The 17,546-nt window shown below is 43.2% G+C and overlaps 1 protein-coding gene across 11 annotated transcripts in view; it reads left to right on the forward strand.

Annotated features, from left to right (window-relative positions):
* Positions 1-17,546, forward strand: part of ZMIZ1 (zinc finger MIZ-type containing 1) — a 345,891-nt gene that overhangs the window by 278,369 nt on the left and 49,976 nt on the right. For all 11 annotated transcript variants that reach the window (XM_071811737.1, XM_065843042.2, XM_065843046.2 and 8 more), the window contains one exon: positions 13,448-13,592. In XM_071811737.1, the coding sequence (XP_071667838.1) occupies positions 13,448-13,592 (145 nt within the window). The remainder of the gene's footprint in view (positions 1-13,447; positions 13,593-17,546) is intronic.

The following is a 17,546-nucleotide window of genomic DNA, read 5'->3' on the forward strand; positions in this document are numbered from 1 at the left end:
CACATAATCTCTTAATTTACGTCACTAAAATTATCATCTGATAGATGACCGTGAAAGTACTTACCAATGTATAAAGGAGAAGTTACATTTTGTAAAGTACACTTAAAACAGTGTATTTAAAATTAAAAAAAAAAATAGTAAAGGATCAGACTGGTAGAGGTTATGTAAATGTGATATAAGAGATTTGACATTCCTGCCGTTGAAATTGTTTACAGCATTTTCCACCAACTTCAGTAGGAGCAAGAGCTAATCTAAAATGGTTCTGCCCAAAAATGTAGAATTTCATTTACCGTCTGCTTGGATAGCATCTTACTGTGTGTTTTACAGTAATATTTGGTGTTCTGATGTCCATTTTGATTCCTCAAATCCAGATGTTCTGGGAACATAAAATAGATGTGGTTGCTATTTAGATAGGGTGTTTGCTCAGTGTTGGTATAAACTGCTCTTCTCCGGGCTGTGAAACAGAAACACTGCCCCCGTGAAAAGCTCAGCAGAATTAACGGGGCTTGAAGTCTTGGGAAATCCTCTGGGTCCTTTGCTGCCCTTCCTCCTCCTCTCTCCTCTCCTACTCAGTATTTGCTCTCTTCAGTTTTAGCTTCCGAAGATGAAAACCTAACCCTGGGTAATGTCTTGTGGGTATTATAGTCTCGGATAAACAACATTTTTTGTAGGCTCTATTGGCCACGTCAGGTTGTATTCTAGTAATTTTGCCAGAACATGCCCTGAGGAGTCGCATACAACTCGTCTGAAATGGTTTCCTGTTCGTGTTTGTTGCTAACACTGTGGGATTGTTTAAGCATCCCAATTTCTTTTTTTTCTTAATCATCCTTTTGCACTGCTCTTAACAGATTTTTGTAGAAAACCGGTCATAAAACCTGTTTCTGTGTGTCATTAGGTCTGTATTATTTTCCCCGTCGTCCCAGTCCTCCCTCTGCAGTAGTGGCAGGAGGCTGGGAAGGCTCCTGCTGCCGTTGGGCGCAGGATGGGAAATCTGTTGAGCGCGTGGCATCCATGCCGAGCTGCCGTCTCGCCTCCCCGCCGCCTTTTCAGTGACAGAGAGGAGATGTCAGTGCCAGGGGAGGGAGGGTCAGCAGAGCCGCCGGAGGAATTGATTCTTGTCTGCCTCTCCCAACAGTGTCTGCGCAGCAGCACGCGAATCCGTTTTGCACAATATCCCGCTAATGCCCTCGTCAGCAGCTTGCAAGGGAAGAACAGTACTGGGGAAAGGAAAAAAAATCAGCAGTGCATGGATCAGAGCTAAATTTGGAAAGCTAAAGCTTATTTCGTGCAAGATTATTAGAATTATTTGGGTTTCCAAATGCATGCTCACACACATGTACGTATCGCTGGCCAGCTTTTCCACGTGACTCGGCTGGATCCGAATGCAGTGGTTATTTACAGATGGCAAGAGCAGTGATGGCATTATCTTGTAGCACTCCAGTCCTGAAATTACAGCACTTGTGTGCAGGGAGAGGAGGCCAGATGTCCTCCATGAGAATTTAGGCAGGCTGTTCCTCTGTAAATGCCCAGAGGATGAGGTGGTCACAAATAAGCCTTGCCTTCTTCCCCATTTCTTTTTTATTTTCAGACAGAGAAAAGACAAGTATTGAAAAATCAGTGTGGGCTATGATTTCTACTGGCTTCTTCCCTAGATGCATGTAAAAAGCAATTAGCCATGTTCATTTTTTTACCTCTCCCCTATTCCATAGATAACCTATTTCTGCCTGTGTTAAACCATAAACATTCCCCTGAAGACAAGGAAACAGCGATTTCTAATCTGTCTGGAAGTGATGTTCAGACTTAGGTTTTTAAATAAAGCAGTCTCGTGTTCAGAAACGCTGGTAGCTCAGCTAATTGAACCGGGGCGTGTACGTGTGCGCCGGAGCCGTGTGTTCGGGTACCGCCCGTGCAGAGAAACAGCTGCTCATCTCCGCCTCTGCAGAGGGGCCAGGCCCTCAGCCACCGCAGGGAATCCATCTAACGGGGATGGGGGGGAACGCAAATCAAAACTGAATAAATGCCTGATAAAAAGAAGGAAAAAAAAAAACCAGCAGATGAGATTCCTGGTCAGGTTCACAGGGTGGTCATGCGAAGAAATGGTTCGGCACAGCTGGGAGCGTGCGAGCCTCAGCAGGACGCGAGCACAGACAGCAGAACGCGGGGCTACCTGGAGGCAGTATTGCTGTTGAACACTTTGTATTGCGAAAATACGATCAAAATACTCTGAAGATCAGGGTAGGGTTGTTTAGGTGTTTCTTACCTTATGCCGACTTGCGTTTTTCTATGTGGCCATAATCCTGACGGAGCAGAGATGATTTGCTAGTTCTGCTTTATTGGTAATAAATAAAATAAATGTAGTGCACGTTGTGTCTTAAAGGGTATCAGAATGCCTTAACAAGAGCATCCACGGCTCACAAAGTCTGCTCCTTTGATACAACCACGTTCGAGGTGAGAAACGTCCGTCAGCCCAGCGGTCACAGCTAGAAAAAATGAACTTAAGGGCACGAAAGCCCTACTCTTGCTCGCATTAGTTACCAAGTTCCCCATGCAGCTTGGGAGCAATTATTTGGCATTTAACTTTGGTATGTTAATTGAATGTTAATTAATTAGGCAGTTTTCAAGAAAAGGTGATTGGTACCAGAGGAGCAGAGCAGGTTGCCAGTAAAATGACAGGGTTTGTGGGGTGGGTGGGACACAGAAGGGAAAAAGAGAAGTAATGACTTTGTTAAAAAATAATGTGCTAACTAGGGGACGAGATGGGAGACATCACTGCCTTGAAATTGCAGTGTATGCACACATCTGTCTGCTCTGTGTTGTTTGAACAGAAATAAGTAAGTCAAAAACTCCCGTAGACTGAGTTCTCTTTGCTGATGTCCTTAACCATTCTCACGTTTGGCACATAGAGTTTTTTTTATACATAGTTGTGATTTTCTTTCAGAATGAAAAACAAGATACAAAGATAGGGTCGGAGTGCTGTCAGCGTAGTTCTGTTCAAGTGCAAAGTTTGTATAATGTGAAAAATGGTCCTACAGCCCTCAACTTTGAAAATGAAATTTTTTTTCCTTCCACATTTAAAGAGAAGTTGGCAAAGGTTTTGTTACGCTAATTGTACAAAAAAAAAAAAAAAAAAATCTGAGGACACCTGATTAAACATTATTTTCCCATAAAAACATAACATAAAATTAAAGGAAAGAGCGAGACTGCAGAACCAAGAAGCAGAAGTTCCTAAAATAGCTTTTAGTCCTTCTCAGAAGTTCTGGCTGTGCAATGTTAACTTTGGAATCAGATTTCTGCTATAAATTTTGGTTGTGTGGTTTTTGTAATTTTTTTTCCCTCCTTGAAAGCCTCTCCAGATGTTTTACAGTTGTTGTTTGAAAATGTTCCATGGCAGGCACTGAGACTGCGGGCACAGAGCAGTAACCCATTGATGTGGTGGCTGTGGTTTCTCCTTGCAAAGAGAGGAAGGTGTATGATCCTCTCTGTTCTGGGACTTGTTCTGTCACAAATGATGTGACCTTCAGCACATCACCTGCTCTCGGTTTCTTTCATGTTCAAAACTCAGGCAGCAAGCCCTGCAGCTGGATGGCCACCTCAGCAGTCTCTGCAGGAACTCCCTGCTCTCTTAACTGACATGTTAAGTGTTTTTTCTCTGTTTCTTGTCTCTTTGGAATAATTATAAATACAAACCAGATTTAAATATTTTTTCTGATGTAGGCTGTTTGATCAAAATTTCTGTGTTTGCAATCATAGATTCATTTGATTGTGAAAGACCTCAGAAAGTCATTTGTGCCACATGCCCTTGCCTGAAGAGTCTGTAATGCCGTTCTCAACAGACGTTATCTGACCTTTCCTTGGCATCTCCGTTCCTAGAGATTTCTCAAGTTTCCCCTTAAGGGTGTTCAGGAGCATCAGGATACTCCTAATACCTAACCTGCATCTTTTGTATCTCTTTGTATATTATTTTTTGGTGTTTCTACTGTGTGGATATGGATAAATCTTTGTTACTCAGTAAATCAGAATACTGTTCTTAATCTTCACTCTTTTAAAAAAAAGGCCAAACCTAAACCACCAAAAACCCTACTCCATGCAATCTTTTATTGCAGGTTATTCTGATTTATTTCCCTCCCCCCCAATCATTCTGATGACTCTTCTCCCGCTTCTGTGGCGATACCTTGTGCTGGGTTAGAGAGAACGAAGCGCTGTGCTTCTGTGAGACTTGGCTTCCACTCGTGTGGCCGAAGCGGCTGGTTGGGTTTGCTGAGGCACCGCTTGGCCTCGGCACAGCTGTTGCCTCCAGCTCTGCTGCCTCCAGCTCTGCTCTTGAGGCTCCTGCCCTCCCAGGTGGCTCTGGAAGGTGTGCAGTGCTGTACTTTGTACTTATCCCTGTTGGACGTAGATTCAGACCATTTCTCCAGCTTTTCAAGATGATTTCAACTCCAAATTTCTACAGTGAACTGATGCTTCTTTCCAAGTTGGACCATCTGTAAATTGACCCAGAACATGTTCTAGCCCTTTATCCATCTGTATCATGGATAGCCATAAATGAAGTGTTCAGTAATTTCAGACCCAGAACAAACTCCTGCAAAAACCCATCCAATAATGCTTGTTTCTGTTACTGACCATTGGTTTTATAGTTCGGTAAACTTAAGTTTCCAGTTATTTTGCGTTGTGTTCAGCTAGACCTTATTTCCCTTGTTTATTTATAAGAATGTCATGTAAAGCGCAACTGAAAGCTCACTAAAATCAAACTAATCTATGCTCAAGGTGTCTTGCCTGCTAGTGTAGCAGAAGTGCAGAAGTGTGGTATGCTTTGTTCCTGACAAATCCATTTTGGTCGTTACTAATTTTTCAGTTTCCTCATAGTCTTTTTGAATAGTTTGGGTTGTTTTCCCGCAGTAGGAAACTGGACCTCCAATGCTGCAGTTACTCATTTTCCTTCTTTAAAGATAGCCCCTGGATTTTCCTTTTCCAGATTTTAATCATCGTACTGATTGCGCATGGATTCCCTGTCTTCAAACTCTGGTTAAATCCCTCTGGTATTTTTTCCTGGCACTTTTGGGTGTCAGTGGTAGTGTTAGCTCAGGAGTTGTTTGCAGTAGTAATTGCAGGGCTCAGGGTGGATTAAGTGAAACTGAGCCTCTCACCTCCAGGTCACCAGATTGAATCTAGCCAAAGATGGGTTAAAGTGAGTCACCTCCGTTTTTCAGATGGCTGTATTATGTGTGAAATTTGTTGATGACTAGAACTAGCAATACAAAATAAAAGCGTACAACAGTAATGAAAGTCACTGTTGTTTGAAATCTAAGCAGTGAAACCAGGAACTGGATGAGTAAGAAAGCAAGCAGTCTAATGTTACTGGAGTGCATTTCCTTTGGAAAGCCATGTCCAAGATTCGCTTGCTGGTGGCCTTTCACCAGCTTTGTCTTCTCTTTATAATGGGGCATGTTTTCAAATGTAGCAATGTGGGTACAGCTAAGCCTAAATGAGATGCTTCTGTATTTTATCTGGATCCGTGCAGAGTGTTTTGTCCTTGCCAAATTGAGCCATTGTTGCTATGCTTTGTAATGCATTGCTTCAAAGTTAATGTAGTGAAACTGGTAAGATGCTCTGCCAAGTTTTGGCAAGTGTAGAAGGAAATTGGGGAATCCCGGTTCCACTGAAGTCATGGGATAAGGATAGCAGTATTCAAATCTGCGTCTCCAGCATGCATTGTTCCAATTGGCAAGAGCTTTTGGGGAAGCCTGTATGCATATGTCTTGAGAGGTGTTTGTGAAGAGCTGAAGATACACCAAGGCAAGCTGGACCCATATTCAAGACCAGACTTGTACATGGTGTCACTCTCGTGCAGCAGCCTTGAGAGTGCACACTAGATAACTCTCAGGTTTGCAATAAGGGTTTTATTTAATAAAACCTCTGTTAATTAATTTAACATTATATTCCATTTAATTAGGCATTCTCCACGTTATCTGTTTTGCAACAAACCTGCTTGGTGCTTGGCGTTTTTAATGACAGTACATAACTATGTTGTAGATCCTGCCAGGGCAAAGCTGGGTGTTTGTGCAGGACACAGCTGTAGCTATAGTAATGAAGGAGGCACCTGGTGATAAAGGACATTACATGGGTATTAGTGGCAGAAAAATGTATGATACCCTATTTCACAATGTTGAACTATAGCTGTTGACTTGGTCCCTGTTGCGTTAGCGGAGCAGTTCACAGAATCACAGAACGTCAGGGATTGGAAGGGACCTCGAAAGATCATCCAGTCCAACCCCCTGCCGGAGCAGGAACACCCAGATGAGGTTTCACAGGAATGTGTCCAGGTGGGTTTTGAATGTCTTCAGAGTAGGAGACTCCACAACCCCCCTGGGCAGCCTGTTCCAGTGTCTGTCACCCTCACTGAGGAGAAGTTTCTTCTCAAATTTAAGTGGAACCTCCTGTGTTCCAGTTTGAACCCATTACCCCTTGTCCTACTGTTGGTTGTCACTGAGAAGAGCCTGGCTCTATCCTCATGACACTTACCCTTTATATTAATGAGATCACCCCTCAGTTTCCTCCAAACTAAAGAGCCCCAGCTCCCTCAGCCTTTCTTCATAAGGGAGATGCTCCACTCCCTTCATCATCTTTGTTGCCCTGCGCTGGACCCTCTCCAGCAGTTCCCTGTCCTTCTGGAACTGAGGGGCCCAGAACTGGACTCCCAGAGCAGGGTTTGAACCAGCCTTTGCTCTGCTGCGAAATTCAGTTCCGTGCAGTTTGCTGTGCGGTCACTGGACTAGCACTTCTTGAACCTTGTGTGCATTAGGAGCTGGTACCAAAGATACCGCTTGTTCTCCCCCTGTTCTACTGCTGGAACAGGTTTGTGTTGGTACTTTTAGGTTCAGATAAAATCAGTCAGTTTAATCTGACGTGTTTACTTGGGCTGTTTGAGCAAACATCAATGACTTTGTCTGGTGGAGAACAGCAAGCACAGTCCTCAGTTGCTTCAGAAAAGCGGCCAGCTGGGGTGACAGCCTCCCAGGATGGGGGCAGCGAGCACTGGCCCCTGCGTGCGGCATGGGCATCTGCTGGCAGCCGGAGGGGAGGGCTCCCGGGAACCGCTGCCAGCCATGTTGAACAGCCAGGCTGCTGAGGAGTGACGGCTTCTGCTTTGTGACTGGCATCGTGCGTTCTCCTTTTGTGCTCTTGGCAGAGAGGCAGATTCAGAGCAGAAGCTTGTGTAATGACAGGGGTCGGGCTGGTCTGTGACGGGGGTAGGACACGTAGCGGTACCTCGGCAGAACTGAAGAGGATGGGCAAACACATATTTGGAATCTCTCCTAATGGGTGGTTACATCCTATTTCCTTTGTGGCCTTGCTTTCCTGCCCAGACCTGTCCGGCGGGTTAGCCGGGCATTGTCAGGCTCTGCTGGAGTGTGTGAGGAGGAGAGCTGCAGGAAAAACAATCCCTGAGATGGTTTGGTGTGACTAGTTTCTCCCTTTCTCTCTCTTTGTTTCCCAGCTCTTTAAGAGCAAAATGCCTTTTAAAGCACAAGGAAAACATCTGATTTACTGCTTCTCAAAATTGTGGATAAAGATTCCATCCTTTTAATGCAATTGAAGTGATTTTTCTAATACTACAGCACATTGAGCATTAGGTAGTTAACATTTTTAATATATTTTTCCAAACAGTAGCCTCCATTTTTCTGTGAAGAAAAGAAAAATGTTCTTAAATAACCAAGACAATAGTTATTTTCACTCCTCTCCATCTCTTCGCTGCTTCCTTCCCATCCCATCAAATTATCTCACTGGATGATTTATAAAAACTGTATTTAGATTGCAGCCTCTACAGAAGAGTACAGAAAGCCCTTGGTAGCTCTGTATTCCACTGATCTGGAATTCTCCATGTACAAAATGTGATTTTGTTTCTAAGAGCAGTATAAAATTAATGGAGATGATCTGAGGAAAAAAAAAAAAAAGAAGGCAGCTGAATTTTCTTACACATGCTGTAAATATCTTTTCAGCCGAATGCATTTTCTTCTGAGACACAGAACCAAACTAGCAGTGCTGAACAGATAGTTCTCTGAATCAAACTCCTCCTTTTTTCCTAATATTATCATTCCAGTAAGAAATATGGGTCTGACAGTCTGCCTATTGAACTATCTACTGCAGCTTAACTGCAGCAAGGAAGCCGTAATCCTATTGTGCTCCTCCAGCAGTCTCCCGGGAAGCAGAAGGCATTGAAATTACTGAGCTGTTGTCCTATCCCCTCCTCACCTGTCTTTGTGGCTGTAAATATAGTGTCTGCCTGTAAATAACAGTTTGCTGCACCTTTAAGCACGTTCCCTAACAAGAGGCGGCGATTTACTGAGGTGATAAGCTGTAACTAATACTAGGGTATCATAATAGATAAATAGATTAGCACTGTGCTTCTCTGTATTTTGCTTTCTAGGGAGCCCACTGGCTCATTCACTTGGAGATGCTTACTACGGCACTTTGCGCTGAGCTGAATCAGTCGGTTACAGCACTGCAGCTTTTGGTGCTGATGCGGCTGCAGCTCCTGGAATGCATCAGTGAATCTGTGCGCTAGCGTGGGTCGCTTAGCCTGTTTTCCTTCCCTGATCTGTTCCCTGGCCCAAAATGGATTATAATCAGCTGTACCGGTATTCAATGTCATGGCTGTAAACTGTCCTTTGAGCTGTCTTCAGCATCCAGCACATAATTGTTGCAAGTACGCCAGCATCATTTGTCATCGAGAAGTAAGACGTGGTGTGGGCAGCCAGGGTGTGGTGCCTGGCTTCCCCAAACTTCAGCTCCTTGGTGTTCCCATCGGCAGCACCTACTGCCCCCAGCTCCAGCTCCTTGGTGTTCCCATCAGCAGGGCCCAATTCCCCCAGCTCCAGCTCCTTGGTGTTCCTGTCGGCAGGACCCACTTTCCCCAGCTCCAGCTCCTTGGTGTTCCCATCGGCAGCACCCACTGCCCCCAGCTCCAGCTCCTTGGTGTTCCCATCGGCAGGGCCCGGTGCTTCCAAAGCCGTCGCGATGCTGCTGCTGGGCGATGGGCGCACGGCTCGGAGGGTTGGGAAGGTGCTGCGGAGTAGGCAGCGGAGGCTTCCACACCGCCTGCCAGGGGTTTCCATGCCGCCTGCCAGGTTTTCGGCACAAAAAGGCCCTTGCAGGAAAGGAACGCTAACGGGGGATGTGGCCAGTCCTAATAATGGTGTCGCAAATCTTGTGATATTTGGCATGTCCTTAAAGACCTGGCTCCTAGAGGCAGGGGATTAAATCACAATTGCTTCCTTTCTCTTTCAAGCAAGGCTTAGCTCTGTGGTTGCAGAGAAATGCTTGAAATGTGACTCGAGCTGAAGGGGAAAAAATCATTATTTTCCTTCCAGCTCCCTTCCTTCTCCTTGTTGCCAGGATCCCAGTGTGGATACATTGCGATGTCTTATGATTTTTTCAATGAAAGTTTAAAACTATTGGAGGAATCCAGAAGGACATAAAGTGTGGCCAACTCTGGGTGTGTGGGAGTATTTATGAGTATTTTAAGGCGAGGTCAGTCACATTGTGTGCTGAGACACTCTCTTGCAACGTCTGGTACTCTTCAGAGAAAGGAGAGACAAAAATGAGACTGTGTAGCAGCGAGCTGAGTTCTCTGAACAGGATTTTTCTCTCACTTCCTTAGGGAAACCCCTTGGGCTACTCGTAGTTGAAATTTCTCTTATTTTTAAATCTTTCTGGTTTTCTCTTATGTCACGAATGTGAAAGCTGAGGCTGCTCATTTCTGTGTTGGTTTCTTAATGCGGTCATCGTTAGCAAATAAGTATTGATTTATTCCTGTGAAAATACATCAACGCTTAAAGTAAAACACAATTCCATTAAGAACAATACAGATTTTGCAAATGGAGAAAAGTAGGTCAAATATTGTACCAATCATCCCAAAGCTTGTCCCTTTAAGCCAAGTAAATGTGTGAATACACTTAAGCTGTCAGCACCTCATTTGATTGCCACTATTATGCAACTTCTGCCATGAGCTGGCAGAGCCCTCTGTGACTGAACAGGGGTTGAAAACATCTATTCTGCTGTATAACCAGGTTGTATTTTACACCTGGGCTCTGGGGGGGCTGCACGCTTAAGGATTTTTCCTTTCTCCCCGTTGCAACAGTTGAGTTCAACTTAGGCAGGAAAGCCGCATCATTACATGCAAAGGATGTTGTAGCATTGCAGCACAGGAACACGATTTAAATCTGATCATTAAACTGCCGCAGCAAGAGGCTGTGAGAGATGGTGTGGATGGTCCATCTGCAAAATCTGTGCTCCTGTTGTACAAGGAGGAGGGGCGGAGGGGGGGAGGAAAAGCAGCTGCTTGGCTGTGCTAGGAGAGGGAGAGACTGACTGTTGGCACCATCTGTAGCTGTCCTTTGTGCTCGCTGCTTTATCTGTTCATTATAGTATGATACTGAATTTCTCGTGCTTTGAGTATAAATGAGTTGAGATGCGCCTAATACTGTCAGCATAAAAAGCAGTAACTAAGTACACTAAAGATGAATGGTGTAATCTGTAAATTCATTTTGAGTTTGTTTCATCTTGCTTGAATAGCCGAGGAAGTGATGTTCTCCAGAAGCCAGCTGTACCAGATGTGCGAGGGTATATATTCATCTTAGCCAGGGCAGCGCAGCAATGAAGGTGGATGGGCAGGGGAGCAGGGAGGCCGCCCCAGCATTTCCAGTAGGGGAGGACAGGCTTCTTGAGTGGGTTCTTGCTCCTGCTGGGCAGGATAAAGGGCGACTGTTAACTCCTATAGGTGGCTGCAAGCTGCTCTGTTTTCATTCCATGCACAGGCACTGACACAGGGAAGAGAGTGATTATTATACATGATACATGAGTCGAAATGTCCCGGGGAAGGAAAGGCTAAACCTCTCTGTAATGAGTGCTGTGATAGGGATGAATAGATCTCCTGCGTTTTATACCTGCAGTCTCTTAGTTTTTAAAAACACGAGTCTTCTCCAGATATCTTGTAGAATGAAACCATTCAGCTTATCTTGAGGACCTCTTTGCTCTATGACGATTTGTTCACCTTTATAAATGTGTGTATTGGTTATTAGTAATAATAATAACTCATTAAGATCTTACCTTCACCTCACCAAAGCAATGCTATCGCATTGGCATCTTACTTTTCCAGGAGTTATTCTCCTCCTTTTCCAAGTGGGTTTGCAGATTCGTGCCTTCAGACCCATAGAGTTGTTGCTTTTTATCTTACTTGTCAAGTCCATATGCAGAAGGAGCATCTCCCTCTTCGCATCAGAGCCTCATTTAAGATGGGCAATTTTCGCTTGACACCTTAGTAATTACACTCGGCTGTGGAAGTGCTCAGCATCCACTATTACTCTGCGACAGCTGCGTGTGGCGTTGAGCAGAACATGAACACTTTGTTCCTGTTTCTCAGAGCTCGAGTGGCCGGGGTGTGCGGGAAGAAACCCTGCAAGGAGGGGATTTGTGTCTCCAGGCGGCTGGAAGAGGGGGAGGGGGGTCTTTGTCACTGCCACATTAGTAATGATATGCCAGGGATAAAAGGTGAGTATAATTTGATCAAATGCTTGTTGACAGATTCCGTGGCTAATAGAGAAGCAGCTTAGACTGACACTCGTTGCTGGAGCGTCTCACAGAGCTCGGGGGAATGCTTTCTGTAGGCTACATGTGAGGCTGACAATTTCCGAGTGACCGTATTTAGTTACATAAAGAAGCCGTGTCCCCTTTTTGTCACAGCAAAGCTCTGAAATGCCTCCCTAAACACAGCTCTTGACCTTCCACTTGAGAAATGCAATGAAATTACTACCCCTCCTTTGTCCAAATGTGTGATTAATTTGCAGGTACAGCCCAGGCTTTATGTGTTTTTCTTGTGTGGCCGTTAAACTTGAGAAATTGCAATTGTTTCTCGCACTGAAAAATCATACTTGTGGGTGTTCTTGACAAAGCAGGTTCCTTTTTTTCCCCTAAAAATAGGACTTCACAATTAGTCTCTTTGGAATTTGTTCTTAAGTACGTGTTAACAGTACCTACAAGTAGCTACTGGAAAAAGATGGTGGTGTATCCTGAAATAATAGTTTGCTGCTGCTTATGAATATGTTATTTGGTGAAAAGACCACCATTTGAAAAATAATAAATGAAAATAAAAGCCTTAATATTATAGAATTCCACACTGATCGCTTTTAAACCAGCAACTCTAAGATTACATGTAGAACTCTCCTACTCTTAACCGCTGTGGCAGCTTGGGTTTTGAGTAGTCTTCTGGTTCTCACCTCCTTGTGCAATCTGTTGATTTGTGTTCAGTTCATAACACCTCAGGAAAGCACTTAGTTAAAAATTAAATACGAAGCATTTTCTTGTTCTGAGGGATTTCTAAAGCATACTTTAAAGAAGGGAGAACCCCAAGCACTTCCACTTGAGAACGTTTCTTCAACTGCAGAATTTTGCAATTAGTCTGCACTGTGTTCCAGTGAAATTCTTTGCTGTGTCTTTACGTTGGTACCCAAGCCCCTTCTGGTGCTGGAATTGAACAGGCAGCTTTGAGGCTCAGTAGAGTGTTGCTGGAGATTTCAGGGGAGTGTCTTGGGTGTGCTCGCGGGAGCCATATTTCAGCCACAGTCACTTTCTGAGGCTCTGCTCACTGCTAAGTAGGTGGTTTCCATAACTGGGCTGGTCTTTTCCGAGTGTGGATGTGTAAGCGAGATGCCACGTGTTCAGAGATAATGACCCCTTTCATGTCTTCAGAGGGAGTCTTCAGCTCTTCATCCCTCTAGGAAATCTCTGCATCTCCATAGTTCATAAGCATGATTTTCCTGTAAGCACAGAATTACCCTCATTGACCAGAAGATTAGGCACATAATGGAAATTCACATTTAGGGGTTGTGCTGGGTCAAATATAGATTTAAGCGCTTGACTTTGTATCCATACATCAGTGTGGCCATTTTCTCCTGTTTATCGATTCAGGACTGGTAGCCGATAACAATTTTGGAACATGAGTTTCTCTCCATAACTCTCCAGTTAATCTTTTGCACAAAAGTAGCCAAACAGAAAAGAGATCTTGTAGTTCTTTCCACCCTTCTGTGAATGACATCTTCGGTATGTTTTTGTTATGTTTCTGTTAGTGTGAGATTAATTCTTCTGCATCCTTTTTCACGCACAACAGCTATTCCATGTCCTCATGCCTCGTCCATTCTTCCTCTCTGTGCCGCTCAGCTCGGACAAGTTCTCTTGTGCCTTCTGGATCATGCAGAGTGTTTGTAACTTGTGTAAAAACATTATAATGATAGTGGAGGGCAATTACAGACTCAATTTGATAGGATAATAACATGAGCGGTGGTTTGTGGAGGAGCTTTTCACTCCTGGGGTTTGTCCGTTCAGCGGTTTGCAGCTGCCCTCGGCTGGGCCGGTTCTACTCGTGCGCTCACCATCCTTGTTTCTGTTTGCACAGCGCTGCTCTCGTCGTGGTGTGAGGAGCTGGGACGGCTCTTGCTGCTTCGCCACCAGAAGAGCCGGCAGAACGATCCTCCAGGGAAGCTACCCATGCAACCCCCCATGAACTCTATGAGCTCCATGAAACCCACCCTCTCTCACAGGTGAGTCTCAGCCCAGCCCCTCGGAGAGGCCAGCTGTTCAGATGTGCCATGGGACAAATCTGTTAACTGACGTGCTTATTACCTCTGATGGAGGCAGCTACACTGTTTAATGCACACAACAGCACCACGAACAACAGGGGATCTGTAATTACACAAAGTACTAACTAAACTCAGGTGTTTTGTCTTTGCTGTTGCCTGGTGCGTAGTGAAGTGATGCTTCCATCTTCAAATCTGTGCTCAGTGGGCTTGCTTCCAAACTTCAAGTTGTGCTCTACAGAGAAATTTCTACAACATTTTCCTGCTGTTTATTTAAGTACAACTGGCTTTTCTTCAGGTCAAAAATATTTCACTGATGTTCTGTTTTGTAAGTTGTGTTGCAAATGTATTGTATACAGAACAGTTGTATAGTGGGCGTAGCCACAGATGGGGAATGACCTATACCCACCTTTTATCAGATGATGATCACAAAGCACTTAGGTTAATTTAGAGAAAACATGAGCATTAAAGGGCGCTAGAAGAAGCTGAAGATGTGAAGCCTTTGATTATAAATTACATTTATTGTCTGCAGAGGCTAGGTTAAGGCAAAAGCTGAAGAAATAGTGTAGACAGGATTAAATGTTCATTTAATGCTTTGTGTTTCTGGGAGTTTTTTTCCCAAGCTTTTCTTTGCCTCAGCATCACATTGAAGAAATCAGAAATAGTATAAATGGTTTTCAGTGCAGGGCACTTTTGTTAGTAAAGGATTGTAAGAGTGCAGATGAGGCTAAATTCCCTGTGCCTGGATTCTATGGTAGCATAAGTAACTTGAACTTTTGTGTGAGAATGGAGCTTACGGTCATCTTTGTATCAGTGCATTTACATGTGTGGATTCATCTGGAAACCACTTTTGGTTTTGGGTTGGGTTTTTTTTTTTCCTTATTTTTGCTGTGTTTATGGGAAAACCATGCAGATACTATGTCTTTTGTTATAGCCCTTGAGAATAAAGTCCTTTTTTGTAGTATAACTAATATAATATTATTGACTTTTCAGAGTACTTAGATTGCCTGTTTTTTCAGTTTATGAAATGATTGATTTTAAACGAAACAAAACCAAAAGAATACCCTTCTGTTGTAAAATTACTTACTTTTACACCTGGGAGCTTTGCAGAAGCCAAGGAGAAAATAGTGGCCAGTCTGCAGGGACATTGTGCTCTTAGGTGTAGTTTTGTAGGTTTTAGATGCCCAATTCTCATCTGATCTTGTAGCCTCTGTTCCCCTAGGGTCAATAAAGCAGGGGCGAAAGCCTCAGAGGGGCTGTGTGCTATGTTACTAGATAAGATAGACACAACTCTTTTCTTTCATAGCAGTTTTCCACCAAAACTCTTGTCACATGTCAGAAAATACATACTTTGTTCTGCTAAACCTCAGTATCGGCATTTCTGGCAATATTTGGTTACCCGATACTCTAGGTAATAGTAGAACGTCCTACCCAGTATCAAACAGTCCCTCTAAGTTTCTCTCGAGTATTGCCATTGAAACATTTTACTGACGAAGACACAGAGAGTCAGTTCTAAATTACTGCTGATTACCTTTGAGATTGCCCCTCTAGAAACACAATTTCTGTGGCATAACTTCTTACCTGTAACAGCCGCAGCAGCCTCTTGGGGATCTGGAATACCTGCATCGCTGTCTCAGTGTGTGCCGTTGTCCCATCTGTAACTTGGCCATAACCATGACTGCTTAAAGTCTCTCAGGTGGTACATTAGAATGAGTCATCTTGTGGCTCTCCAGCTTCTTTTTCCAACTGGAACTGTTTATTTTCATGGGTTTTTACAATTGGTCCATAGGACAGTAGTGAAGTATTGGGTGAAGAAGAACTGAGTGTTTGAATTAAACAAAAGATGAAAAGCCATTGAATACAATCCCAGTGATAAAGCGGTTGATGAAGCAACATTTGTATTGGCATTAGATTACATTTGGGTCAAAAGCTTATCAAGGTTCACAGTATCTTATCTACAATTCATAGGATTTTTTTGTAAATTCAAATTTTAAAAAAATGCTTTGCATGTCCAGTAAATTAATGTAGCCAGCTGCTTCAAATTTTGTAGAAGAGTTAGATATTAGAACAACCGAAAGCATATCCAAGAACCTTACGTAGCTTAACAAAGGGAATACAGGATACATGTCAGCTGCTGAATATCACTAGATAAAAACCCAACACACCTTCCCCTGTCACCAGACTATCATGAGTACTTCACACAGAGCTGTTTCTGCTGTTGCTTTTGCTAGCAACACAATTACCCAGAACTCTAGTCAGGGACTAGAATCCACATGTACCTGGTGCTACGGGAACACAGCTGCTGAGTCCCGAAGTTGAAATAGGGCTTGGCCATTTAAAATAAATTCTGACACAAGAATTCATCATTAGAATCTAAATCTAAGGATTCCTATTTAAGAAACTGTCGGCACCTACACTGGAGGGAATTCAGGTCTGGCTTATTTTTAGGGGCAACCGTGTACTTTTAAAGAGTTGAGTTGTGGGAGAAGGCTGAAGTAGACAGATCAAGGAGGGCTTTGATAGTGATACAGTTGGTCAAAAGCACTTACAGAGAGCAGAATAGAAGCTATACAAGGATGTGCACACGTGCAACAAATGCTTTCAGTGTAGGGACTCTATTGTGCTAATTTCTTTCTAAATTTTTTTATGTTGTTGTTAACAGAAGGACTGAGTGTTGCATATAGGACAAAAGTTCAGCTAAATACCTGCTTCCTAATGTAGGGTGGTTGATTTGACTGCAAACTCCTGCACTTTATGAACAGCATGAGCACTGGATTCCCAAAAAAAACCAAACACCTCAACCTTATCTTTTTTTAAAGTCAGTGCAGTATAACAATAGTTAGTTCAAACCTGACTTTTTTTTTTTTTTTTAAATTTTATTTCTAGGCTTTTTTTACTGATTCATGTGGCTAGACTTCACTCCTGTACTGAAGGACCAGTACGAGACCTATCCACCTCCTTCATCCTGTGTAACTTCTAATTGAAGTCCTACTTAAAGGATTTATGGGGAATTTAAGGAGAGACTGTCTTTGGGCTGGCCCTTCTGTATAGGAGTGAAATTTCATGCTTTCTGGCTTGCATGGAGTAATGCAACTTATTCATTCGTTGTGTTGTAGTTTTCTGATCTGACATGTCTGTAATAACAGATACTACTCAACCTGGATGATTTTTTGCTTTTAAATGAATGTAAGATCTTTGGCAAGTGCTGTTATATAAGTACAAATTACTATCATTATACACCTTCCTTTGCTTTGATGAAGTTCCTACTTAACACTTCATTGCATTAAGTCGTGGACCTTTATATGTGGATCAAACTGACTCGTGGTTGAAATGGGTACCGTTTCTATCAGTCCCAGCGGGAACTGAACTCTAGTTCAGTTTAAGGTGGATCTGGCCCATGCAGGCCCTGGATGGCTTCTTGTTTCCTGCATAGCTCATAGTAAAGCTTACTTGGGCAACAAAACCACCTGAAAACAGACAGCTGGTAGCTGCAGTTCGATACGTTGTCATGAGTGTTCCTCAGGTTCTTACTGTCTTCTCTCTTGCTCCAGATTTTGGTCTTCTGTATTAATTGCCAGCTGTCCTCCAGTTAGTGACCAAAAGGTAGTAATGTCTGTATATAGGGCAGTCAGGATTGATGAAAAATATGACAATAAAATTATTTTTATCACAAATTACTTAGTGCCGGAGGTTTTGAGAAAATTAAACAATAGATCAAATTAAATACTAATTCAGTATTATGGTAGATGCTTTGTTTATTATCATTACTGGTTTATGTCCAGGCAATTGCCATAAATACCTTTTATGGGTTAGACTTGCTTTACAAGTGTTCTTATTTTTAGTGTTTGTTTCGTCAAATTTAAACTTGACCAAGAGCTGAACTTTCAGCATCAGTAGGAAAAGAATAGTAATTCAGTG

The sequence above is a fragment of the Patagioenas fasciata genome, chromosome 8 (assembly GCF_037038585.1).
Source record: "Patagioenas fasciata isolate bPatFas1 chromosome 8, bPatFas1.hap1, whole genome shotgun sequence".
Lineage (NCBI taxonomy): Eukaryota > Metazoa > Chordata > Aves > Columbiformes > Columbidae > Patagioenas > Patagioenas fasciata.